Genomic DNA, 26,422 nt, shown 5'->3' on the forward strand with positions numbered 1-26,422 from the left:
CAAGCACAGCGCCTTGCCCCTTTCTTTCTCTGTCCCTGTATTTGTTGGCCCTGTTGACTTTCTCCGTCGGCAGTGGGCTATATTTTATAAAGTGGCCTAAATGACACAGCACTCGAGATTTCCACCCGCGATTACGTTTATAGCCGCAGGTGTGCGGAGAAGGCTTGTTAATAAGGAGGCCTATCGAAACTGAAACCAACGTTGTACCCAGTTACATCAGCGTGCACCGGCATGTTCACTGCTTTATCTGGTCCGTGGTTATGAAATATCCACCGTGTCTGCATCTTATAATGTAATAGATAGCATCTCTCTCAGTGTTTCTCTGCAAAATGCTTAAATGGGTCGCCAAATATGGCTACTTGGGCGGCCTGGAGTTTATAGATGGACAGCTAGCTTTATAGTAACCGCTAACTGCTGCTATTTTAAAATACATTTAATTATATGTTAAGTTCTGTGTGTGTAGCATTGAGGGATTACAAACTTTTATTTCCTTATACAACCGTGTGTTGTATAATGATGAATAAACCACCATGAACCTTAAGTGTAGCTGCTGTTAGCTAGTTAGCTTACTCTGCCTGGACTGGGAACTTGAGCACCCCCGTATTAGCACAGGAGCTTTGGACCGCAGAGGGTAGGAGGATTTCAGGCATCAAGAAACTAACTAACTTTCCTTCACAACCGAAACATAATACGAGACATACTGAACAACCTCCAAAAACTTCCTGAGTAGTGCTGAGAAGAGCAGAGTCGCTGGAGAAAACACTATGAGCACAGTGGTCGAAAAACAGACACAGACTGCGCGGGTGGATGGGTGTGTTCATGTCCTTTGTGAGGACATGGACACGTCCTCACAAAGGACATGGAAACATGGAAAAGAAACATGAGCAGATGAGATCAGCTAGGCAGGAAAGTAGAAGTATTCAGAACAGTCTGAAGCCTGAGATTTCTGCTCACAGGGGATTACTTTTACATATGTTTACCTTACCTGAAAATTCGGCCACATTTAATATGAACATCTGATATTGTAATATCATATATATGAGAGAAAATAAGGGAAAGCATAATAGGTTCCCTTTAAGAGCCAGGTTATGACAACAATGCAATAGTTTTCTAAGAATACATCTGAACATACAATGCCTTTGGGGCTTTTCCAAGCTGTGAGAGAATGCAACAGCAGCCAATTAAGCAAGAACAAGCTATGGCAATCTTTTACTGTGAGATTTCACCATGTGAAATCAGACAAATGTACATAGCAATGACATGGCCAACAACAGAGAAAACAAAAAACATACTTAGAAGGGTAGAATATGTAGTTTTTGTTGCTTGGCAGGGCTGGAATAACCCTAGAGAGACATAATTCTGATGAATGGGAGGTTATCTTCATATGGCATTCTCAGCTTTTGCCGGCTCCTTCCAAGCCTATATATAGAACCCACTGATTTGTTTTTCATCCTCATCAATGACCGAATCACTGCAGTTATTGAAAGGCGATGACTGTTTTTCGATGCCACTCAGCTGCGGCTAAATGAGTAATTTAGACATTGATAGAACAGACATATTTCACTCTCTCCTCCAGCTTTCTCTCCTTCCCTCACGTTCACCCCCTGTTGGTCCTGTGAGGTCTGGGTAAGCGGGTGCTAAATTGCCAGAAACACCCAAACCTGGTCGAAACAGATGGGCACAATCAGGCTTTAATTTTCAAAAAGCCAGACATGGATACATGCACTGATTGGACATGTTAGCGTGCTTACCCCATATTTTTATGCTGCATTGGGAGCTGTTCCATAAAATGTTCCCATGTCCTCAAGTGTCATCAAATGGAGAATTGTTTTTCAGGGGAGGAGGGCGACCAACGGCTCAGAGGCTGACATTTTGCCCTGCTGACTTTTGATGGTGCTCGAGAGAACAGAGCAGCATATCAATTAGCCATTAAGGGTTTGCTCAGGTATGAGAGGGATCAGAGAAACCAATAATAGCCTCAGGAGGAAAAGGAAGAGGCTGAGTAGATTCCAGATCGATGGAGGTCTCATCTAGGGGCTTGATCCATGTCAGGAAGGGCACATAAGGTGGATAAATTATGTGACCTTTGAACTATAGGTACAGACTGAGGGAATTATCCTAATGAAGACCTCAGACCTTCAGTAATTTAACTTGTTCTGATTTCTTGTGGATGTTTGAGACCTGTACATTCAAGGTGGAAACAATAAACTTGGTACACAGCAGGTTAGTCCCAGTGAGATAAAAAATCCATCCTTCCATTTTTGAGTCGCATATCCTTTTCAGGGTTAAATACTAAAAGAATACAGTAAAATAACACAAGCAATACATAACCAGTCTTTAGTTGCAACCTATTTAAAACTAAAATCCAAACATTTTATCCCCTTCTGTTGCGGAGTCTATTTATTAATCTATCTATTTATTAATCTAAAAACATTACCACTACCAGACTAAGATGTTTCCAAAACAAAGCAAATATACTTGCTTATTGAGTCAACCACAAGAAACTTCATTATAAGTTTAAAAAGCTTTTGTGACATTTGTTTAGGCTTTCCAGTAAGTCTTCTTACACCTAATGGCTACTAAACAGAGTTTAGACATGTTCCATCAAGTTCGTGAGTGGCAGATCCAATATGGAGTTATTTAACTGTGTTTCAGTGTCATCAAGTTTAGTTACGTGTTTTTCTTCACAGCTTCAATGTCTATTTTTGCTAGACGTGTTTACATCACTGAAGCATGGAATAAACTGTTTTAACTTGATATTTATTGTTCCATGTACGTAAATTTGTGAATGTACCTATATTTTTCTGATTACTGTATGGAAAGATAATGCTGTAGACATATTACCATGATCTTGAGTAAATGCAAGAAGCACTGTGCAATATTTTACAAATATTATGCAGTAGGCACTTTTTATTAAAAAAAAAATCATGATAAATATGATATATTGGAGCACATTGGCATACAATGTATTTGAGTAAAACAGTTTAAGACTTATGAACTCTATGGACTTTATTTATGGACTGAAAAATTTAATGCAACTTCAATTCCATTAGATTAGACTCCATCTGCTTAGGAAAATGATTTGATATGAGTGAAAGCTCCAGAGAAGCTACTAAATGGACCTTGTGGTAAGACTGTTTTGTTAACTAATGGTTCCAAGGTCAAGAATGAACGTTCAATCAAAATGTTCAATCTGAAAGACTTATTCCTACACCGTTTCTTATAAAGAAGCAAGAAGTCAGCTTGACACTATAAAGATGGATTGTTGGTATGGACTTGATTTACAAAAGAAAAATCATTACTTTATGGAAGCACAACCATAAATGTAACTAAGCTCTCAGCTACCATCTCAAACAGTAAATTAAAGCCAAGAAAAAGCTTGAAAATCTGCCAAAAAAGTTTTAAACACTGTAAAAAGTTCCACTGGACATTATAACCACATAGCAGGTGTGTCAAAAAAGAAAAATGTGTGTGATGGATGTGTGATGGTTTATTCACTGCTACGAGGGAGTACACTGCTGTTCAGTATATTGCCTGCACGTATCCTATGTGGTTAAACATATGACATTCTAAGAAATCCATACAATCCTCTCACTTCTCTAACACACACAACAGCACTGAAAGAGTAAGTAGGGTTATGGGGGTCTTAAGTCCCACATCTCATCTGTTCTGCCACCCACTGTGGTAAAACTCTATTTAATTCATTTTTTTCCAGTCCATAAAACCCTAACTCTAGCACCTTTAAAATCACCAGCGTGTGCTCCACTCCTGTCTTCAGTGAACTTGTGAGTGAGGTGCCACACTAGCCTCCGATCCCCACCTCTGCAGATAAACTCTTTCAGTTCCTCAGGAATAAACCGGAACACCCCATCTTACCACTCTATCAAAACACTGTCCCATATACCAGTCAACCACAGATGGCTCAGACTAGCCTGTGTGTGTGTGTGTGTCTGTGTGTGTGTACGCATGTGGGGCAGAAGTCGAATGGAAGTCTTCTCCGGCAAGATGAGCTCCAGTGATTACAGGCTGAGACAGTTTTCTAATTATTCTGTCAAACATCAATCCTGTGGGCTGATGCAGGCCGTCCTGTGGCCTGATGGACAATGTAATCACTGCTAGAACACCCTCCCACCCCTACTCCTCCACCCATTTTACCGCTCTTACCACTCGTTTCCTCCCTCTCTCCTCAGCCTCTGCACTCCCTCTCGTTTTCCTTTCTTTATCGCTCTTTTTCAACACAACTCCTTCACTCATCTCCTCATCTCCCTTCTCTACACACTATTTCAGCCATTCCCATCCTTGCTACTTATAACCCCCTCCCCCAAAACTCCTGATCTAAAAAAAATGAAGGATGTCATAGGGCTTTTAAAAATGATACAGCCGGTTGTAGGAATAAGGAAGCAATCAAAACAGGGCAAAAGGCAAGTCTGGGAGAAAAAAGTAAGTAGGACAGACAGGGGGGAAGGAGCAAATTCAAGCTGCTCCAGTTTATAGACTGAATCTTACTGAGTGATGGTGTATTCCTATTATGAGACACTACTATTTGGACACAACACAACATTTCCAACAACTAAAGAAAAAAAAAAAAAAAACCTTTTTAAGCACTCTCTATCAGCTTAATGCTACAAGCTGTTTAATAATAATAATTTAATAATAAATCCTGGCTGTTGTTTGGTTAATATGATGTTTGTGCTACTTACACTTGGCAAAAGATGGAGAGAAGAAAGGCCAATCTGTCCAGTCATTAAAAAAAAAAAAAAAGAATTAGGAGTGGGCTGTGTGTTTTCTCTACATAAATGATCTATGTGATTGCTTCACAGTCATTGTCAGACAGGCAGCTAGCAGATAGCTCAGTAGTTGTCAAGTATCAATGACAGACATCTATCAGTTAAACCCTAAATATGGATTCCACTGGGCACGGCTCTGTCACGTTCCAGCTGCAACCATTCTGGACAGTGCTTGAGACTCCACCCGATGCGCCGCAGTGCATTTCAAAACATCCTGGAAATGTCTCACTGCTCTGCTTCGTGGAAAATACACAGTGAGCCCATTTTAGACGGAAGCTGCATCACGCTGCACAGAGCATATTGAACCGGACAGGAAGTCAGACACAGAAACAGCATTGAGAATGCAGTCCATTTTCAAAATAAAACACCTTGTGCAGGCTCTTGATCATATAAACACAATTAAAAAAGCCAAAAAAAGAGAAACCATTTGACTACACAGCCTTCTTACCTATGGTCAAATCAAGGACAAATTACCAAATCAACAAATCTGAGCAAGGCAGACAAAATGCTCTGCTTCTGAAATGCTCCCTGTGGGGTATGAAGCCGTGCAGAGGACGGAACAAAACCGGATTGCAGACGTAACATTACACATGACACCATTTTACAATACTTAACATCTGAGAACATGACTGCGACATATACTGATAAAAACACATCATTTAAATTAGGATGTAAAAATAAACAAAATAAGTTATAAGAAACGATAGACTTTAAAAGTGACCTGTAAAAGTGTGAGAGGGAATTACTTACAATACAATTATTTTTTAAATTACTTTTTTAAATGCTTCCAAAACAGGTGAAGATCTACATTTGTGTAAATAATATTTTGCCACCGGAATGAAATTGTTTTACAAGATATTCAGTATATCAGTATTTTTGTTCAGGATCTCAGTCTCAAACATAACTAAACCATTTCATATGGAGATGCTCCAGTAAGAACAAATATAACTGGGACCACAACAGAACACTGAAGATGAACATTTAATATACAGGAATTTACATAAACTAAACTGCAAGAGGGCCCCTGATTATATTTGATTTTAAACTACTTGCTGTTTGTACCACTGGCACCTCATTTTGAGCCTAGACGGCAGAAGAGAGCCAGGAGAGGGGGACAGAGAGGGAATGACATGGAAAGGGTCGGACTTAAACAAATACAGGCCTATAATTTTATGTATAGGAAATAATCACAATTGAATTAACAATATTGTGATATTGGTGCAATTTGATTGACAGTCTGTCCTGTACGTTTAACCAGTGAAAACACTTAAAATATGAACGTTGAATGTGAGAACACACGAGGAGAGTACCGTGTTCTTCAGATGGCTGTTAGGATTTTATCAGCTGAAAGGGAGGACTTTCACACTGCGGTTGTCAAAGACAGAAACCGATTGAAATTATCTGGATATGGAATCTTTAATCCAAGAGTTTAATTACATTATTCAGGAATTTCTGTTATTGCCATACATTTTTATACAAACCAAATTATTTACTAAGGGACATTGCACAGAAAGCAGACATCCTTGATGTCTTAACACAATGTCTCACAGCCGCCTCACTCAGCAGGAGCTGTCTCTTGCACTTTCTGTGGGGCGGTTAGCATAACCTAGGGCAGAGCCTCGCAGTTCCAACATTTGTGACTTCATAGGGTTTTCAAGTGGGCACCGTGTCTCATCAGTGTTTTGTCGATTATCCCATGAACCTCCGAGGGGCTCGACAGTAGAACCAGCGTCCTGGAACCACCCCCTCAGCTCTGCCCTCTCTCTCCACTGCCAGTCTGGGTGCGCCACTCCTCACTCCTTTTCAACCAGAGCCATCTGGATGCAGTCTATGCCTGCTTGGAGATGTCCTTGACCAGCTTCTTACAGGCTGATCCTCTGACCCCAAGAACTCCCAATGCTCTCCAGAGTGACCGCCCTGGGAAGCCCTGCACCCAACTTCCACCGGGAGGTTCCAGGCTATCCAACCCCCTTGCTGGCTCTCAAGGATGACTTGAGGATGACTCAAGCATAACTGATATTTCCCAAGTTTGCGCTCATGTGTCTCCTCAAGCCTTTCCTCCCAGGGTACTGTGAGCTCCAGGAGGGCCACCTGCTTTATCGCTCCTGACCAGAGTACAATGTCAGGTCGGAGGCTGGTTCTGGTGATCTCTGTAGGAAATTTGAACTGCCTTTCGAGGTCAACTCTCATCTACCAGTCATCTGCTGTAGTGAGGATGCCTACACCTACACCCTGCTTCCCTGCCTTCTCCGCAGGCCTAAGGAAGCTGATAAAGCAAGGACCCTTTGTTTGCAGCTTGCTGTTCTCTTTCCTCCTCTCTTTCTAATCCCTCAGCCATCTGAGCCAGCACCTGGTCATGACACCACCTTCATCTTCTATCTGCCAAGCTTGTTTGCAAGATCATAGGATGTGCTCCAGGTTAGCTGGTCTCCCGCACAATGGACAGCATGGGTTTTCCGTTAGTCTCCACCTTTGGAGGTTTGTTGGGTGTTGGTAGGACATCATAAATGGAGCAGAGCAGGAACTTAATCCGATGCTCCTCCATCTTCCAGATGTCCTTCCATCCCAGATATCTCCCTCGCACGTTGTCCCATCGAGTCCAGCTACCCTGCTAGCTCATAGCCACAGCCCTGGCCTGTCTTGACTCTTCCTCTACCACCCAGATTTCCCTCTGCACCATTCCACTCCGTTCTATCGACTTTGCATCCTTCCAACTTGCACTGGTGATGTAGCCCAGCCTTCCCTGGTTGACCATCCCCACAACATCATTGTGCCATAGTCGCTCCTCCGCTTCCCTCAGTGCGCGGCTTGCTGTCCACTTTTGTCCTGTCCAAATGCTTATGTCTGCCTGCCGGACCACCTCATCCTCAATGTCCCTCAACATCATCGCCAACCAGACTTTTGATGTCTTATACTCCTCCACGACTGATGTAAGTGGCAGCTGCAGCTTGCTCCTTGAGCTTTACAAGCCAACAGAGGAAAAACTTTTAGGTACCGACAGCCATTTTCTCAGAAAGTTGATTTTCCTTTCCAAAAGCATCTACTGTTGACAAGGGGACCACATACACAAGCAGTGGCCACAGGAGTTTCAGAAGAACTCCATGTTGGTACCTCCATGCCTTGTATTTCCCAGGAAGGCTACTCCTCTCTAGGGCTCTCAGCCACATATCCGCTTGATTGAGCATCTCCTTCACGCTCTCCTTGTAATTCAGTTCAGCTCTGTGCCACTTCCCCAGGCTCTTTACTGGTTTCTCGATAACAGATGGAATGGTCTCTTCATCTATCTTAAATCTAAAGCAATCCTGGACACGTCTCCACTTCAGAACTAGACTCCTGGATTTAGCTGGTTTAAAAGCCATTCTGACTGCCTTGGTGAGTTCTACCAGATCTTCCAGAATCCATCTACCTTCTGGGACTGACCTTGCTGTAATTGTCAGATCATCCATAACGGCCCTAATGTGAGGACCTGATTTGACAAGCAGATTCATTGCAGCTGCAAACAAAATCACAGAGATGGTACAGCCAGTGACTATACCAACCTCCAATCGCTGCCAGTTAGTTGTGAAACTGCCGGAGCTGAAGCGCATCTTGAAGCGGCTAAAATAGTCCTGAAGAAGCTGCTGGAATTTTCCAGGGACATGGTAGGCCTTTAATGTGGCTTCACACATCTTGTGTGGTGGAGTCCCATAGGCATTAGTGAAATTGAACTCTTTAGTGTCAGCAGAATGTCATAGACTCAGTTTTCACACCAACTCCTCACTATGTGCCGCCATATTTACAAGAAAATCCCATCTTGTCATCCCAGTCCATTTGCAGGAAAATACCAACATGTGGTAGCACTGCAATTTTTCAGTTACTTTCTGTTCTCTGTCAAATCTCTTATCTCTCCACTCCCATATATATGCCTTAAGTATGGGGAATGATTCCCTCACTGTAAGGGTATGGAGATACTTATCTGGCCACATCTTACAGTTTAACTAAAAGAAACCTTGGTTGGTATGGCATTTCTTATACTTTCTTCCCTTAAGAGAACCAAAATTACAATATAACCAGCTGAAAGTTTACTGTTCCCTCTTGATCAAATCAAACCATATCAAAATTGGAGTGAAGTGAGTATCAAAATGGAAACTTGAACTTCTTCAACAAAAGCTTCCACCAGGATCCATTAAGAATCCATTACAGTGAAGAGTTTTTTCAATGGGTCCACTAGTCCCTATTTTGATCTTCACAAGTCTCAGGCAGCTATTTGCCTTTATCAAAAAATAACTGATAATTCAGAGTACTGATATTGTGTATTATAGTGATTAAATTAAATCTGAGACTAAATGGTCTCAGAGGTTGTTGTCTTGGCAACCAAACCTCTATGAAGCAATTGTCATATCTCCAATAACCACACAAGAATGGAGGGGATGAAAGGAAAAGACTATAAATGTTAACCTGTCTTAACATGGGCCAATACATTTTAGCAAATGAAGAAAGATCCAGCTTCATCTGTAGCTTGAAAAGAATTTTTGTCTTTTTGTTTGGTATAATTTTCTAACTGCAATTTTCAAGTATTTAATGTAACCTGTAAGTTTGTATTGTTTTGAAAATTTGGGATTTTGCAAATGTGTAAAATGTCTCTGAAAAAAGATTCTACAAGCTACTTGTGTTGCATAACAATTTTCTTCCTCCTTTGGAGAACTTCTCAGTCTTCCCATTACAAATCTCTATCCTCCTCTGGCAGTAGCAGATATCGACTGAGATAACAGTGTAGGAGAGCCATGTTGTACATTGCCTTTGCTGCTTGGTGAACAAGTGTCAGTTTGGACAGCGTATTAGAGACTGAACTGGATCATACAATCTGATACCAAATTATTCCCACCGACTGTCACTTATCAGGAATGCAGGGACAACAAAATCGGGATAAGGGAATTGCAAGGTGGTACATTATCGTTGAACACGGTTAATGCATAAGTATTAACTCTTGCTATATTACTGCACATTTATTATTCTGTAAATGCATAGACTGTTGTGTACAGTCAGACAGTTAATATGTTTGTTTTAAAAATTCGAAACCATTTTCCTTCTTTTGTCTGCAGCATATGTGTAATGTTAATACAGTATGCGTCTGCTTTGGTGTATGTGGGTATGCTGTGAGTGCTTTGTCTTCACACAGATACACTGCTTTCTATCCTGACCCTGAGCACAGAAAATAAACTACAGAGGCAATTTCTCTTGAGATACGGTGAGTCGAACGTTTCATGTGAGCCTCAACGTCTTTCCATTAGGCTTGATAATAAAGAAGTGTGTGGATCAGACAAGAGGCTCGCATCAAATCAGGCCTGGAAAAGCCAATTACGCTGACAATAAGCTTACGCTGTACTGCTGCCGGCATGTCTTGCCGTACAAAGCAACAAATACCTGAAACACAACGGGTAGGGAGGAGGGGCACTGAGGAGAGACAGTACATTTAAAAAGACATTTGTGAATGCTTGCTCATTAGGCTATACAGCTGGTAGAAAAGGAGCCATATTTGAGGAGCTAGTGTCTTTGGGAGTATTTTAGTATTTGTTTGCTGTCTATTGAATATTGTGCAAGATTCTGCTAATTCAAGTGAGAAAAACTCAATTTCACCATTTTTAAGAGTGGGAAAAGATGTTAAAACATTGGATGAAGCAAAACACTACTACTGTCCTTGCAAGTGTCATACTGGGGTTGTTTTGGAGGTGCAAAGCAAAGAGGAGCTGGTGGAGAGGAGCCAGTGTCTCAACCCACGAACCTCCCCGAAACCCAGGGGGCTGCAACAACAGAGACTGCAGAAGGGCTGCTGGAGAGCTAGGTCTGACTAAAATCAGAAGGTTAATGTGAGTCGTTAGGAGCCTAGGGCCCTGTTGGAACAAACACAAGCTTCAGGAGCCCGGGCAAAAGCTTATTATGTATGGATGGATGCATACACTGATACTAAATGGTGCAGATTAAATATGCTCACATAGCAGCTACAGATCAACACACACAACGCAAAAATGATCCGACCTATGCTCATTGCTGTTTGGAAAATAGCATGCTCACTTTAATTCTAGTCGAAGTGTCCATGATTGGATCGGGCACCTCCTTTGTCACTATGAAAATCTGTACATATATTTTGTGTAATATTTAATGCTATCTGTTCTGTCATTCTATTATTTCCCATTGAAGATACTTGCACAATACATCTATTTTGGATGCCTTTTAAAACAGATTTCTTTTTTAAACCACGCAAAAAAAAAAAAGAAGAGAGGTCAGATCACACAGTGATGCCTGAAGCATATGAGTTTTGTGCACATCACGAGACCTAACGTTACGGTGATTTGATTTACGATAACCTCAAGGAGGACACTGGTATAATGTCTAAAAGACAATCAGATTGGTAGAATTTGTTGAACTAAGCAGGCTAAAGTCGTTTTGGCAGATCAGCAGGGTGGACATAATAGCAGCACAGCTAGGAGTAAACTAAGAAGCAGGGAAAAGAAGGAGAGCTCTATGGATGTTTTGGACAAATTAACAGTAAGGTAAGCACACGTTTTTAATATTAATATGGTCAGCTTTGTGTGTTGTAGTGTTGATGACTTATTTAGGAGGATGATTATGAGTATGATAATGATGATGACTAATGCATCTGGCTAATGCAAGGCCCACATATAGGCCTACCGGTGGTGCTTTCTGGTCTAAATATTTTGGGATATGATTATTGTAAGCCCCACAGCTTAGCGTTATTGCTGTGAAATGGTGAAATGAGTCTGGCAAAATTAGGGGTGCTTGTGTAGGTGAGACGCTGTCCTCAGTACTGACACAAAGCGGACAGACAGACGCCTCTTAGTTCGGTGTCTTAGCCTGCTTGCTTTTCGTGGTTGTACATAGAACTTTCTAATTCCATTTCCCCCCACTGCAGACAGAAGGGAAATGATTTGGGAAATGAAGGGTCTGTCAATGAGAGGGAGAGTGAGAAGCATAAACAGTGGTTTCTACAGGCCTACAAGCTTTCCAAAACTCCAAAAAATAACCCTGCACACTTAAAGATGCTAAAGTGTTGGAGTGTGGAGCTCAACCCATACTACGGACCAAAAGGCAGGTTTTTGGCCTCTGATGCTTTGATTCTGACAGTTCTTTTTAGTCAATTATCCAACTTTATGAAAGTACAATACTAAAATCACCAGAGCACTCTTTTACAAGGAAGTTGACAGGGACATCAGCTATCATTAATTATACTTTCAATCCTCAACAGCCAATATGATGGAAAAAAAGTGTCTGCTAATATAAGCAGGTATTGCTGCATTAGCACCCTTCTGCATGTGCCTCCTGTGAATCGTGTATTTTATAGTGACTCATACTGCAGCTAATGATGTGAAGTGCACTTTGAACTCCTCCAGTCAAAGAGGGAAGGAAAAAACACATTTCAACGATTTTTGCAGATTGTTAGTTTGTTGGCCATCATTTTCTACTCTGCTAATTAATTTACAGCAACATTAAACAGCAATCCCTGCAATTAACCCATGTTTCAATGATGCAGGCTTAACCTCAACAAGCAACTTCAAAAATATCAGCCACATTAATAACCCTAGAGAACAGGAAAGGGCACAGTGTTTATGGTGTCAGTACATGGCTCAGAGAGCACAAATGATCTCATCAAATGGGTGTTTGAATGGCCTCACATAATCCCCCAGCATGTGCACACATAAGCGCCAGGGGAGCATGAAATGAGGGAGGTCTAACAGTCACACGTCTGCCGCAATGTCTCTCAGCTCTGGACATGACGGTCTGTGATGGTGATACTCCCTCTAGTTTTGGAACATGGACAGATGGAGAGATGGAGAACTGGAATGGTGGCAAAGGGTGGTGCAATGACAGCAGATGGTTTGGATGGAAGGAACCTCCATTTATAATACAGAGGAGCGTAGAAAAGCAGTTTGTAAGGATAACACCGGCTAGCAACAGCATGCCACATTTAATATGAGGCATTATCGTGGGTTACTGATCCATGCCGATGTTGAAATCATGTGTAAAGTGTAAACACAGCAGAACCGCCGCACTCATGGCATGATATTTATAGCTGGAGAGAATCATGGGTTAGTGATACTGCCAAGACGAGGGCTTAAGTTAATTTTAATTTATTCGCTGGATGTCTCTTGGTTAGCAGTGGGATGTGAAATACATGCAAATTGATGCAATGACCATTATGCAGTGTTCTACCAAGGACCTGCCTCACTGCATCAAGTAAAAAAGTTAAAAGAGTAGAGTTACATGAAACCCAGAGTGATAATCACTACTCTACAATCCAGACGTCCTAAACTGAGCAGCACAAGATATGTTTATATTTTCTCTATCATCAGGTGAAGAGGAAGACACATCAGGCAGCTCCTATAGACCCACATGAGAATAAATGAAGCCCTTCTTTGCTATGCCCTTCCTCCGAGTGCTCGACTTCACAAGGTCGCTCAATCACACGCAGCTCCCCTCCCTGTGGCATCCAAAGGCCTTGTCTGATCGCGGGCAGGCTCCCCCGGCCCCATGGTGTGAACCAGGTGCTGCGATGACAAAACGCTCCTGGCAGCAATAAGAGAACAGAGAGAGCAGAGCTCAATTAGCCCGAGCTCCAATCCCAGATCCTCTATTGATTTCCCACGGATGAGGAATGGCAGACAGGAGAAAGCTCAATCAGACATGCCCATGGGACCCGTGTGTGTGTGAGTGTGAGAGTGTGAGAAAGAGAAAGAATCAACAGGGGACAAATTTGTGCCATGACAAGGTGCTGGGATGAGGTGAATACATTAGCAATCCATAGTCTTTATGCATACAAGATGGTTAAGTAATAGTGCTGTCTACTGAGGGAGCAGTGGAAAATGACACGAATCTTTAAAAGCATGCTGTGCTGTCCTAACCCAGATGACATGGCAAAGGAGACAGACAAGGCATTAGTTCCCTGAAGGGCAAATCAATCTGACAAGTCATCAGCTGCATGCATCTCTGGACAATTCTTTCCCTTCCTCAAATTAACCTTCACCAGAGGAATGAGAGGGAGAATGCATGGAGTCTGTCAACCCCACTTGTCCTTCATTTATGACTTTAACCTTCCTTCTTAGGTATAAAATGTGCATTTTCTCGCCAAAATTTATGACACACGTATACATTTGTTATTTGGTCGATGACCAGAGTTTGGGTTCAAGAGTTTAGATGAGCGGGAATGTGTGTATAAATGTCAGTGGGAGAGAGCGGCGGCATGTGTCTGAAAGATGTTATACAGCCATTTACGTCAGAGGTGTGTAACTCTGGCCAAGCCAAAGGTGGCCATGAAATTGGATATATAAATTGATTAAAATGCAAAGCATTAATTGTGTCTCAATTCATCTTACACACATGCCGAATCATTCTTGCTTGCCCAATCTCTGTGTGTGTTGTTCTTGCATGCTTTCTCTCTCTGTCTCAAACAAGTCAAGTTAAATGTTAAAAAAATCACGTCAACATCAAACGAAATTCCCATCCGTATTAGAAACACCTGTTTACCAAGCCAGCTGGTGTCCAAGCCGCGTTCAACCCTGGTCGGGAGCAGCGTTGCCCTGATTCATTTATTTCAACTGAAACATTGTGTAATTTTGAAAGGGTAATTCATCTTCCAGGAGACAACAAACTTGCCTCTGGCACATTTTGTACTATATAATTTAATACAATATGTGTAAGGCAAAAGTAACAATTGCTTGGAATTTTCTTTCCACTTCATTCTACACAAGTTCTGTAGGATTGAGCCAACGTCAGTTTGAGCTGTCCTTCGCATTCACTCTTTACAAATAGCTGTCTGTTATCTTGCTGAAGAACTGAAAAGACTTGTTTTTTGAGACTGCCGTGCCCCTGGTCAAAACGTAAATGGTCTGTACTTGTTTAGCATCTTCCTAGTGTTTCCAACCACTCATAGCACTTTTACACTTGATACACATACACTGAGGTATGGGCTAAGGTGCCATCTGCCATCAGAAACAGAAATACACATTCATTAATCTCGGGGTCAGTATTATGGAAGATTTGATTGGACTTTAATATTTGTAATTCACAGAAAACAGTCCACAAATTTGTACTATGATGCGCAAATGTTGTGATGTGTAAAATCATATCCACAAAAATACAGAGTGACTACACGCAAAACAGTTTTTGCACATTTGCAGATTGCTTTCTGTCAATTTGTGGGTCATGTTACATTTGTAACTTCCTTTTTACACATTTGTGGAATTTTGTCCAATGTGTACTGCGGAGATCTGTAAAAAAAAATATACACAAAACATGTATTTTTACATTTGTGTTGTGTAAAATCATATCCACAAAAATACAGTGCAATTTGCAAATATGTACAATTTACTCTGTACACACATATTTTAATTTCACGTACAAAGTGGTATTTACGCATTTGTGGATCTATTTTTACACACAAAACAGTTTTTACACATTTGCGGATTATTTCCTGTCAATTTGTAGGTCACGTTTCATTTGTGACTTCCTTTTTACGCATTTGTGGAGTCTTGTCCACTCTGTACCACATCTTTAACATCTGTAAACGGAGTTCTGTAAATGTGAGAGCAGTTTATTAGCTACACATTGTAAGAATATCCATTGCAGTACCCAGGGTCATCTGTAGGAGACAACAACTTCTGCTTCTGCTGGACCAGTGGGCTCAACTCAGTCTAAATTTTTCTGTACAAGTGTATATACCGTAAAACTTTGAATAATAGCCCGGGCTTTTATTTGCTAAAATCACTGAATTGACCCTGCTTTATTTGGGACAGATGTCCATAAGGGACAGGCCTTTAATTATTTTTGCACAAAACTGAAACTACTATGAAACTGTCTATTTTTTTTTTAAACAGAATAATTGAAATGCCGCTGGCCGGCAGTGAACTACTAAACTTGGGGGAGAAGTTGAAACAAAGCTGGGAGCAGCGCTGCAGCTTGTGGACAAATAAACACCCATTGGACTCTATTATGCTCTGACAACTACGCTGTTTACTTGTGGGAGGAGCTCAGAGTAAACTGCTTTTATTAAATTAGCTTTTTACTTTAGTTTTGTGATTACAATGTTGATTTATCTTCACTTGAGCTTCTCGGCAGCTAGCTTCCACGCACATCCGGCTCCACTGTCCCAGAGCGGGATGTGCCCCTGTCCCAGAGATCTGTTGGACCAATTCTACAAATTTATATATAAAAAAATGGACAAAACTGGACATTGCTTGGAGAAAAGACAGCGAGAAAGTTGAACTACCTGGTGGGTTCAGATAATATGTGTCTGAAACTTTATTCAGCTATCGTTGTTCTTTACTGTGAACAAGTTAGCATAGCATAGCCCTGATCGATTCGAACTCCATTCAGAAAACAAACATTTTCGAAGTTGTTGTCATGCGGTCTTGCTGACAGACCCGACAAAGCAGGAATTCATATGTTTAACTAATCTGCATCGTTTTGTCCATTTATTGCTATTTAATCACAGCAAAATGTTTACTTTGGGTTCATACAGCTGTAGTAATGGCGAGTTGTGTTTATTCCCGTTATCGTGTTGTGTGTGAACACTTGACAGTTGTCCAGCGATAAAACCCCTGCGAGGAAAACGTTGCGACGATTAAATTTGCGTTTGGTCAGAATACAGCTTTAGGCTGCACTATGGAGTTTTCAACTTTGGCCCATATCTTGAAGTCTTTCTATGGACAACCTTGAAATTCTCGCCTTTAATGTATATTTCTCACATTGGTGCAGTAATTTTAAATGTACGTAAGCAGAAGAGGTCCCATGATAGACAAAAACCCCAACCCTATATCTTTCACCAAAGCAGGATTTTAATGCACTGTAAGCAAATCTACGGGAAAACCATTACATGAGGTGGAGCCTTTCTTTTATAATGGCAAACCAATACAATGACCTACACAGCAGCTCTGAAAGAAAAAAAAGAAATACATCACCCTGAGAGCCACTTGTCCCTTGAAGCACAGAAAACCCCCACGCTGTCCGCTTGTTACAAGCAATGTTCACTCAGTGGCCTGGCCTGAATATGGCAGCCCCACTGTGTTGGCTGGACTAAGTACTCGTCCCACCATGGCTGGCCCCCTATTTAGTACTTGTGTAATATTCTGCGCACTGGGAATGAACTCCATTACTGTGGTTGCTTGTTTTCTCCTTTCTCTCCTTTTCTCAAGAGCTTTGCATTGCTTTTCTTTATAACACAGGGAATCAGCATCTCTCACAGGCCCTCGGCTTCAGGCGGAAAGGTGATTTCTTTCCTTCTAAAATAACACACTATGGGGCTCTCACATCGCAGAGGACTCTTGTGATTAAAAGTTGTTGGGGTCCCTGGAGGGCCGCATGTGTGTGCCGATGTGTGCGTGATGTGGGTGCCACAATACAAGTGGGTATTTGCACCTATTTGCGTTTCCGCACTGTGACTGAATGAGTTGTGTGATTTCCATCACAGTCGTGTGCTCTAGGGACCCAGCTCTGTAAAATAGGGCTCCTTTCCTTCTTGCCTGTGCAGCCACAACACATTTCTCTGGCTCACCTGGCTTGGACTGGAGCCACTGCCTTTCTGTATCTCCATACATGTTAAAAGTACATTAGACATGCGCTCAGACCTCGACATGTGGGGATGAGTAAGGCAGTGTCTGGGCTCCTGCAGGATTTAACTAGCAGGCATGAAACTGAGGGGAGCTCCTCGCATTGAGTTAAACAGGATTTAGCCAGATGAAAGGCTACAGGGAAGAAAAGAGAGACTGAGAGAAAGAACATGCAGAATGGAAAGGGGAGGGAGGAACCACAAGAGGAAAGTGAGATGGCAGACTGGCAGGAAGAAACACTGGGGTGATATGGTATGAACCGCCACCTAAGAAGTGCTGAATAATACCAATAAGGACACTTTCACAGAAAACAGAAGACAGTGAATGGTAGTAATAGTGGTGTGTCCCCTGTGGAGGGGGAGATGGAAATGCAACAAGGAGAAAAGTAGTTAAAGGAGGACCACAGGTGAGTTAAAGCAGAATCACTGAGCTGGAAAGAAGGAAAATGGCATTTAGTTTTGCTTGAGGGCAATGGGGCCTGAATCACTGGGTACATGCACAATAATCCCACACAAATAGGGGGAGGTGAAAATGCAGGGAGAATTCAGACACACACACACACACTCACACACTCACGCACACACACACACACACACGGGCTTCAATGTTCCAGATTGAGATCACACACATGCCAGTGGGAGCTGAAAAAGATGTTTCTCGATCAACAGCGTGACATTAACATTAACATGTGCATACAAACACACTTCCATATTCGCAGGCGGGCTGGGTCGCCCAGCTGAACTAATGCTAATGTGCCAATCTGTGCATCTTCTTTCACCTCCGAGCGGAGCCTGCTCACTCCGCATGCCTGCTTCGGCTTAAACAATGCAGCAGCAGCAGCATGGCAAACAACAGCAGCGTGCAACGAGCCGACAGGTAACAGCCGAGAAAGAAAACAGACACACATCCATGCACGTACAAGCTTTTGCACAGAATCACATAGTATTTCGTATGGAGAACGTGTAATAAAATGTGTAAATGTGGGTAAGGTGTAGCAGTGTGCAGTTGTCACTTGATTTTTAAAACTTAGTCTATTTTTATATTTGCCCTCTTTTTCTTAGAGTATATTTTTGTTCTTCCGTCTCATTTTACTTTTTGCACTCAGACACAAAGAACTACTGAGCAGAAGGCAGAACACGATTCACAACAATGGAAATGAGACTGGTTCTCTGCCAACAACGTCAGAAGAACAAAACGTTATTCTGGGAGGGAACGACTCTATCCACCCTCAAAAATAGTTCACTCAGCGGAGTTGGAATAGTTTGGATTCAGTGAAAAGGACAGAGATTTTGTTATTTGTGAACAGAAACATAAAAGGTGAGGGCCAGAAGATAAAAGTGACCACACAAATGATCCCCATAGTCACCCACTACTCTGAAAGAATGAAATTTTGTTTATTTAGTTTATATCTTATGTTTAGTTGACCAAAATGTAATCTTGCTAAGTGTAAGCCAAAGATACAGTGACATTCTGAATTCTTATAGGTCAACATCAAGTGAAACGCTGGTTTGATTTCACCATGTTGCTCTGTGGGCAGCTTGAGCAGCTTAAAAAAGAGCAAGAGATGCGACGTCAGCCCTATTTAGTATTATTATGCACCAGCCCACGTTCTCCTCCTCAAGATTCTCCCTACCAGTTCAACTGTTAGCCAAGGTTGTGGAGCTGAAGCAGTAAGACAGAAGACAGTAGGGATAAGATAAGGGTTTGGCTGGCTTGCTATTTAGCTATATTGGGTGCCTTTTTTTGAAACATGTTCAACTTTTCATTAAGTTGATGCGCGTCAAGCGAGAGAGCTCATGTGGACAAGTGAGAGAGCAGTGAGTATGGAAAGTGTGGACTTGATATAAAAAGTTTCTTTCATCATTAAGTCTAATGGTAGGTATATAAACTACACTGCAGACTGGTGTCTAGGGCTGGACAATTATTAATAAGTAATCAAAACTGAAATTTAGAACCTCTAACCGATGGTAATTTCCTATGTCAGTTATTTCTTTTTTATAATCCTATTAATATTTCCTCCACCGTGTGTGTTCTAGGGGTGACCACAAATAGTCTAAGATTCAATGCTTTGATAGGCAGAGCCTGATTCTACTGTAAATCTCAATGTCGAAGCTTCGCAGAGGCGGATCATATCATTTTGGTTATAAGGGGGTGCTCAATGTCTGATTTTACATAGAACTACTGGTTTTCACCCAATAAGTTAATATACAGTCTATAATGATATAAATATCAACATATAACGCTGTAAATGAAAATGTGAAAAGAAAGAAGCTTTGTGTGAATAAATCCAAAATTGTAACCCTAACCCTTAAGGTAGGGGGCATCAGTGCGCATGTGCGGCGTAGTGTGTGTGTGGTGTAGAAGAAGCAGAGAGAAGCAGTTTCTCAAGAATAAAGCGGAGCGACCTTGTGATAGACTGACAACTTACTCGCTCGCTTTCACTGTCACTTTCTAGCGCTTGCTCTTTTATATTCGCACACCCACACACTTGCTACGCACACAAATGGCACTGCCCTTAACTTCACTGCATCTGTCGCGTAGTTGTCCTTTGAAGAATGAGTAGAGGAAGCTAGCCAGGTGTTGAGTGTTACCATGCTCGCACAGTGTGAAAGTGAAAATCATTAGTTGCGCATTGATATTCATGATTGTGTGAAATTTTAGTAGTGGCGCTCATTCATTCAGCAGCGGTGATGCGCCAAACAGAGGAACACGTCTCTGTTATGTGCACGACAGACTGTCCAGCGCTAGACTTCTGAGTTCAGCTTAAATAAAAAAAAAAGAAAATTAACCGGATATTTCCTCACAGTTTGCTTATGCTTCGTTTTGTATGTGCTCTGAGAAAATAAATCTGGTTTTCCTACACAGCCCTGGCTCTGTAAATGGAAAACAAAGAAAGTGGTGTGGCCATGACCATGCCACACAACATTGTTCCAGTCAATCTGCAACACGTGGCGTTAGCACTCGTGCACAGGAGTGATGGGGGGGAGAGAGTGTTCTATACATCAGCACATTCGAAAGTGCTGGACTTCAGGCTCTATGAAGAAGGAGAAGCCAAAAAGGAAGAGAGGTGTGAAGACTATAAACAGAGAAGAAAGTTATATGACCAGGCAAGGGCGAAGGTGTTTCAATGCTGGAAAAACCTCAGAGATTTTAACGTTGCGGGGTGGAGAGTCTGAGGGAGCACTGAGGGTAGGGGTGTATTTATTTGGCATGATGAGTTTAAACACCAACAATCTTTCTGCAGAATCACTTACTCTCTCTTTAAAATGAACATTATGGCTGTGTTCAAAACAGATAAAAATGCTGTGTCAGAAGGTGTTTAACAGGGCAGCGAGACATCGAGTGCTGTTCTCGTAAGATGCCTTCAAACTGCCCCTTTAACAGTCAGTTTTGAAGGCAGCATAGATGCTGACTTGATGTTGCCTATTACCCATCAATCTGTGCGCCAGCAGTAACTCACGAAAAAATGGACAAGATGGCAGACAAACAAGCCGAAATTCGTCTACAAATATAAGTTTTTAGTAGTTTTTTCGCTTCGATTTCTGAAAAGTTAGCAAGAACTGAACACTGAACTATCTTATTAGTCCGTGACTATAACCAATCAAGTTTATTTAGTATGAGTTCTGAGGCTTCTGTTATCTATTTGCCTTTTCAACAGCTAGCTAGCTAAAGCTAAGGCTAGTGACTGACAGCCAGAAGAGACGTAACACGGTGTGCTGACGTCATAACGCCATAAACGCTGTCCTAAAAGGCTTTTCGAAACTAATGTTCATAAAGATGCCTTCACTGGAAAGTGATGCCTTCGGTCTATTACAGTAGCGAGGCAGCAAGGCAACTGCCTTCTGTTTCGAACCAAGCCAACATTTGAATCTTATTTTAATGATGTTTTTGTGATGTAATCATTTTTTTGCCATGGTAACTGATAGTTTGACTTAGTGGTGGCCCTTATTCTGACATACAACAAAAACAAGGGTGGGTTTTAGAAAAATGTCATAATTTATTCTAGCCCATAAAAATTACAGAAAACTGCCTTAAGCCCTGAGAACAAAATGGATGTCGAGTTGGACAAAACATCCGTCTGCCACTTTATTTATGGCACAGGCACAAGGCAATAACGTGGTTACTTGGCTGTTGGTATTTGCTCCCTGCTCCTGCTTCATGCCTACAGGTAATGTGAGGGAAACCTCAATAAATTCAGCCATTCTGTCAACAAACTGTTCTATATGTGGATATGAAGAAAGTGGAGCTATTTATTTTAGCATGAAAAATAAATATGTCCCTGCTTAAAAACCCGGGGGCCAAAATTTCAGCAAAGCTGAATGGTCTAGTGCACCCAGCTGAGCTACATAACATCTAACATTTTAACACACACACACACACACACACACACACACACTGCACTACACACACACACAGGGCTACACACAGGGCTACACACACCTTTATGATTCTTTTTTTGTCCCAATCATTTCATTTTGACTTTTTTCTCTTTGTTGTTCCCACTTCGCATACAGTATCCCCATTTGATCTGTTTTCTCTTCCCTTTTCTTTCAGAGAATAATAATGTTTAAGGTAATGAATACTGGAGTGAGCAAACAAGAAAAATGAGGCTTTGTCAACCCAGTCTCTGCTATTCAGTGCCAGCATTACTCTCATATCACTTCTACTCCTCTCAGCACAATGAGCCTGAGACATCAAAAAACGAAGACTGAGAGGGAGAGAGCAAGAAAGACGGAGGGGGGGGACAAACTCAAGACTAAAAGAAAAGACTAACACTAAAACACCTGTTTTGGTGGAAATGCATGGTGTCATTACAGCGGGCTATTTCCTGCTATACTGCTACAGATATATAAATATATGTAGATATATACTCTTATGCTCTTTCGAATATACACAATTTTAATTTTCCCAGTCAAGAATCAGAGTGCTCTCTAATGAAAAGCACATATTCATGTATGCAGCAGAACATTAATGGCCTTTCCCTGCAGCCGCTATCAAACCCATTTTATGTAGTGCCAGTGGAAATAAGCACTCTCATATGCTGTCAAAACTACTAGCTGAAAGAAGAAGAAATGTGCTTTTTAACAAAAGGCAGAACAATAATGATGTGAAATGCAAGTAATCCAGTCCGTCAGGGACTTCAAACTGTGAAACGATTGTCAACAAAGGGTTGCATACTGCCTTGATATTTAAGGCAAATAAGCAGAGCAAGGTTCTCTCCATAACTTATTGACACAAGGAATCAATAATTTTTGCCCTGTCATTTTCACAGAGCATAGGGTGTGATTTTAATTTCAATTTCTGCTCATATTTTTGAGTTTGGGAGTGGTAATTTTTGAAAAAAAGAAAAAGACAATTAGATGCAAATGAGTAGCTCTCTCGCTCTTATTGTGAAATGATTAACATTCACTCCACAGATCAGAGCAGGTTTCTCAGCTCCCCTGGTTGAAATGCTAATGGTGCTTCCAAGCCAGTTTAATGTCAATCCTATTTCACTTTTTTCCTTGTTAGGGTGGAGCTCCCTGTCTCTATTTCCATACACAGCAGCAGGAGGGACAGACAGCAGGCTTACTCCCCCATCTGGATCTGGGGAATCAGCCCAAGACAGAAAGAGGAGGAACAGGAGGAGGGTGGAGGAGGCTCCTCTGGCCCATGCGGGAGTGCAATGAATGCAGACTTTAAAACCTGACTTTGCCTCTGCAGAATACCACCTCATTTAAAAAGGTTTCAATAATAACAGATGATGGCCCCATACCAGGAGAGTGACACGTCTTTGTAGTTTTCTCTCTCCCCTATTGATCACATTTCCACCATATTCATTTTTATTTTCCCTTACAGACCATTGGGATGAATTCATGTGAGACCAAATAGAATCTACACACAGTGGAAATCTGAGTGAGGCAATGTATCACCTGCTGGGCTGTTAAGGTTGGTAGGTTTTTAACATTCATCTATAAAAGGTCTGCAACACTGGTCTGTTCACTGCTGTGTGATAAATATGAGACAGAACTCGTTAAAATTCTACCATTTACAGGCCGTCACACGCTTTTCTAATGGTTGTGTGTCAGAGTTGATATGTAGGCATTCTTTTATTTTTTTCTGGATTTATAAATTAAGTAAACTGGTGTTTTTATAGTAACGCTAGAAAAGCAGACAAATGTGAGAGTTTGATTTCCACGTCTAGTAGATTACTTGAAAGCTGTGGTTGAATTTGGCAACTCCCAAATGTGTAGATACCTTTTAATATTAGTGAGAAACACATTTTTAAAAGCATTTTCTGCCAAGTGAAATCAGCATGTTTAAATAAAGGTATACAATAGGGGGCCGACGACAGCATTGGTTTCAAATGCTACTACTGTATACCATAAAACCAAGCCCTGCCAGAGACACATAGGCAACTGCAGATCACTCCAGGGATGTGGGAGTGACAGCTTCGGAGGAATTAGCTCTGTGATGACTGTCAACACACCATCAGCACTGCAGTATCGTTACAAGGCTCATGTTGTTTGGTTTGGAGTTATTAGCTTTCTGAACATAGAGCTGAATCACTTGTAAAACACCCCAAGCTGCCACTCAACTTGAGCCGCAAGACTTTTAGAGGCACGCTTTCAGTTAAATTTGTATGCGTGCATTCATTTGGCATATGGGCCTGTGTTGCGTGTTAATATGCGTGTTTACACGTGTGTGTGGATGCATGTGTGATAAAAGCAGAGTTTTATTGTACAGAGCAGCGATTAATCATGCCACTGCAACTGAAAATTATGGTATATAATCACACAGCCTCCCAGCCTCACTGTTCCCCTCATGGACATATGCCAAGGTCCCTAGTCTAATGAGCGCTGTTGTCCCACTGACAAACCAGAGAGACAAGGCTTTATGAATGTGCTATGACAAGAAACATGACTGCAATACCAAAGACAATACAACAGATGGCAAAATGGCTTTTTTAAAATTCTGACTTTTTTTTTTTAAAGACCAGCTTGGCTTATGTACTCAATAGTTACAATCAAGCTTTGTCAAGAAAGAAGAAGCACACAATCACTTTTTTAACAGTTTGTTCCTACCTTAGGGTCAGCACTGAGCAGCTTAAAGGCCTCGTACACCTGCCTTTCTTTGACTCCTCCCCCAAGGTCCAGGAAGTTAGCTGGCTTTCCTCCATGCAGGTCAATGATGTCACATGTGGCCATCGCCAAACCGGCTCCATTCACTGTAAAAATTCACTGTGTCAGTTCAATTAATGTGCAAAAATGCATTTAGAAATACAGAGGATAAAAGGCAGACACATATTTAACCAAGTGGAAGTTATGGTGTCAGGTGAACCCATTTTATATGTTGAGTGAGTGTTAAAGGTACTATAGCCTAATAATAACCTAATGTACAAGCATTCTGTAATTATAAGGTATAATGTAACTAAATCTGAGTATTAAGTCCAGGCTATAGTCCAGAACTTGAAACAAAAGAGGAAAGTGTGACGGCAGCAGCCACAAGTTAATTAAAATAAGATTACAGCTGCTCAAGGAAAGATGACATCTACTGTGAGAACACCCATAAAGGAAAACCAGCAGTGAATTATCAACCAAAGAAGAGCAAATAGCTGAAAAAAATGTCACACTTTAAAAGTGAATCTGTTGGAAATCTTCTAATCAGGAACATTCAATGCTTCAAGTCGAGGAACACAGAGAAAATTTGATTATGACTCAACTCTCGACTTCAGAGAAAAGACTGTTGATTAAAAGAGGATCTGCTATGCTTCTTTTGCGGCCTGTGTCATCATTTAGCCAACTGCCAGCGCGGCTATCCTGCTGAGTTGTGCGGGAGCCAAGCGCACAAAAATGTCTTAGCTCATTTGGTTTAGCCAAGCTGAACTTGTGTCCTGGCAAGCTCCCCGACCGAGGTCTCAATAAAAGGGAAATTTGCTTTAACAGCTGTCACTTTGGTGGCTTACAGAGCTCTCAAAGAAGCTGCAGGGCCTTAAAAGCTGTTGTTACTTTAAGAGAGGCTGGGAGCTGGGGATGCAGGAGGAGTGTGTTTGCATGTATTTGTGTGTGTGGGGTAACAGACATCTAATGTGTTTATGAGGCTACGGGGTAAGACGCGAGAGCACCTGTTAGTGCTGCTGTACAGTGTAAAAGCTTTGATTTATGACAAGAGAGGGGGCCTTTAATGAGAATGCTAACAATCTGGCTCACTGGAGACTTTCTGGGCGGATTATGGCTAATTAGAACGCATTGGTTACGGCAGCATTCCTTCTGGAGTCCTCAGAAAGCTGCTTTTAATGTGGACTGGAGAAAAGCCCAGGCTGCCTTTACTTTGACTTAAGTTTTAACTGTGTCCGAGCTTTTCACTTATGTGACTTAAGAGATGCATTAAAGCCTTATGCCAGGAGGGGTTCGCTTATGAGAGAATTCATTTATTTGGTTGGGGTGTGTGTGTGTGCAGGAATGTTACAGGGTTTTGTTTCCATACCAAAGCAGGCAATGTTTCCGTCCAGTCCGATATATTTGAGGTCCCACTTGGCTGCCTCCATCTCTGTGGGGTCGCTCTCAGTCATGTCGTCCAAGGCAAACACAGCTTTCTGACGGAACTCAGCGTTGTCATCAAAGTTGATCTTCGCATCAAAGCAAACCACTGGAGGAACGGGGGAGACGACAAAGACAGGGTTAGGAATAAAGACAGCAACAAAGGAAGAACAAAGACGGTGAAAGCGAGAGATGGCAGGCAAGGGAAAAGGGAAGAGGAGGAGGACTTCAGACATAAAAAGCCAACTAATTATCATTTCTAAAATCTCAAATTAATGAACTGAGGGGTGTCCCCTCGGCCTACTGGTCTTAATTATTTCAGAGGTTGGCTCACTAAGGGATGGGTTTTTGACGCTGCCTCTAAGGGATATACCATTATAGCAAATGGACATTTCCTTTACACTTCAAAGAGAGTGCACTTCAAAGAGACCACACTCATAAAGCTACCTGGAAAAATAGCAGGCATAAAATGTAATAAATCTGTCAAAGGGCTTTTTGTACACACAACACTTAAATA

The 26,422-nt window shown here is 41.6% G+C and overlaps 1 protein-coding gene across 1 annotated transcript in view; it reads right to left on the minus strand.

Annotated features, from left to right (window-relative positions):
- Positions 1-26,422, minus strand: part of suclg2 (succinate-CoA ligase GDP-forming subunit beta) — a 118,784-nt gene that overhangs the window by 25,897 nt on the left and 66,465 nt on the right. Inside the window, exons 8-9 of the mRNA XM_038695973.1 lie at positions 25,853-26,014; positions 24,451-24,593 (exon numbers count right to left, since the gene is read on the minus strand). Of these exons, the coding sequence (XP_038551901.1) occupies positions 24,451-24,593; positions 25,853-26,014 (305 nt within the window). The remainder of the gene's footprint in view (positions 1-24,450; positions 24,594-25,852; positions 26,015-26,422) is intronic.

The sequence above is a fragment of the Micropterus salmoides genome, unplaced genomic scaffold (genome assembly GCF_014851395.1).
Source record: "Micropterus salmoides isolate LMB-PRFRI ecotype aquatic unplaced genomic scaffold, ASM1485139v1 Ms_hic_scaffold_4, whole genome shotgun sequence".
Taxonomy (NCBI): domain Eukaryota; kingdom Metazoa; phylum Chordata; class Actinopteri; order Centrarchiformes; family Centrarchidae; genus Micropterus; species Micropterus salmoides.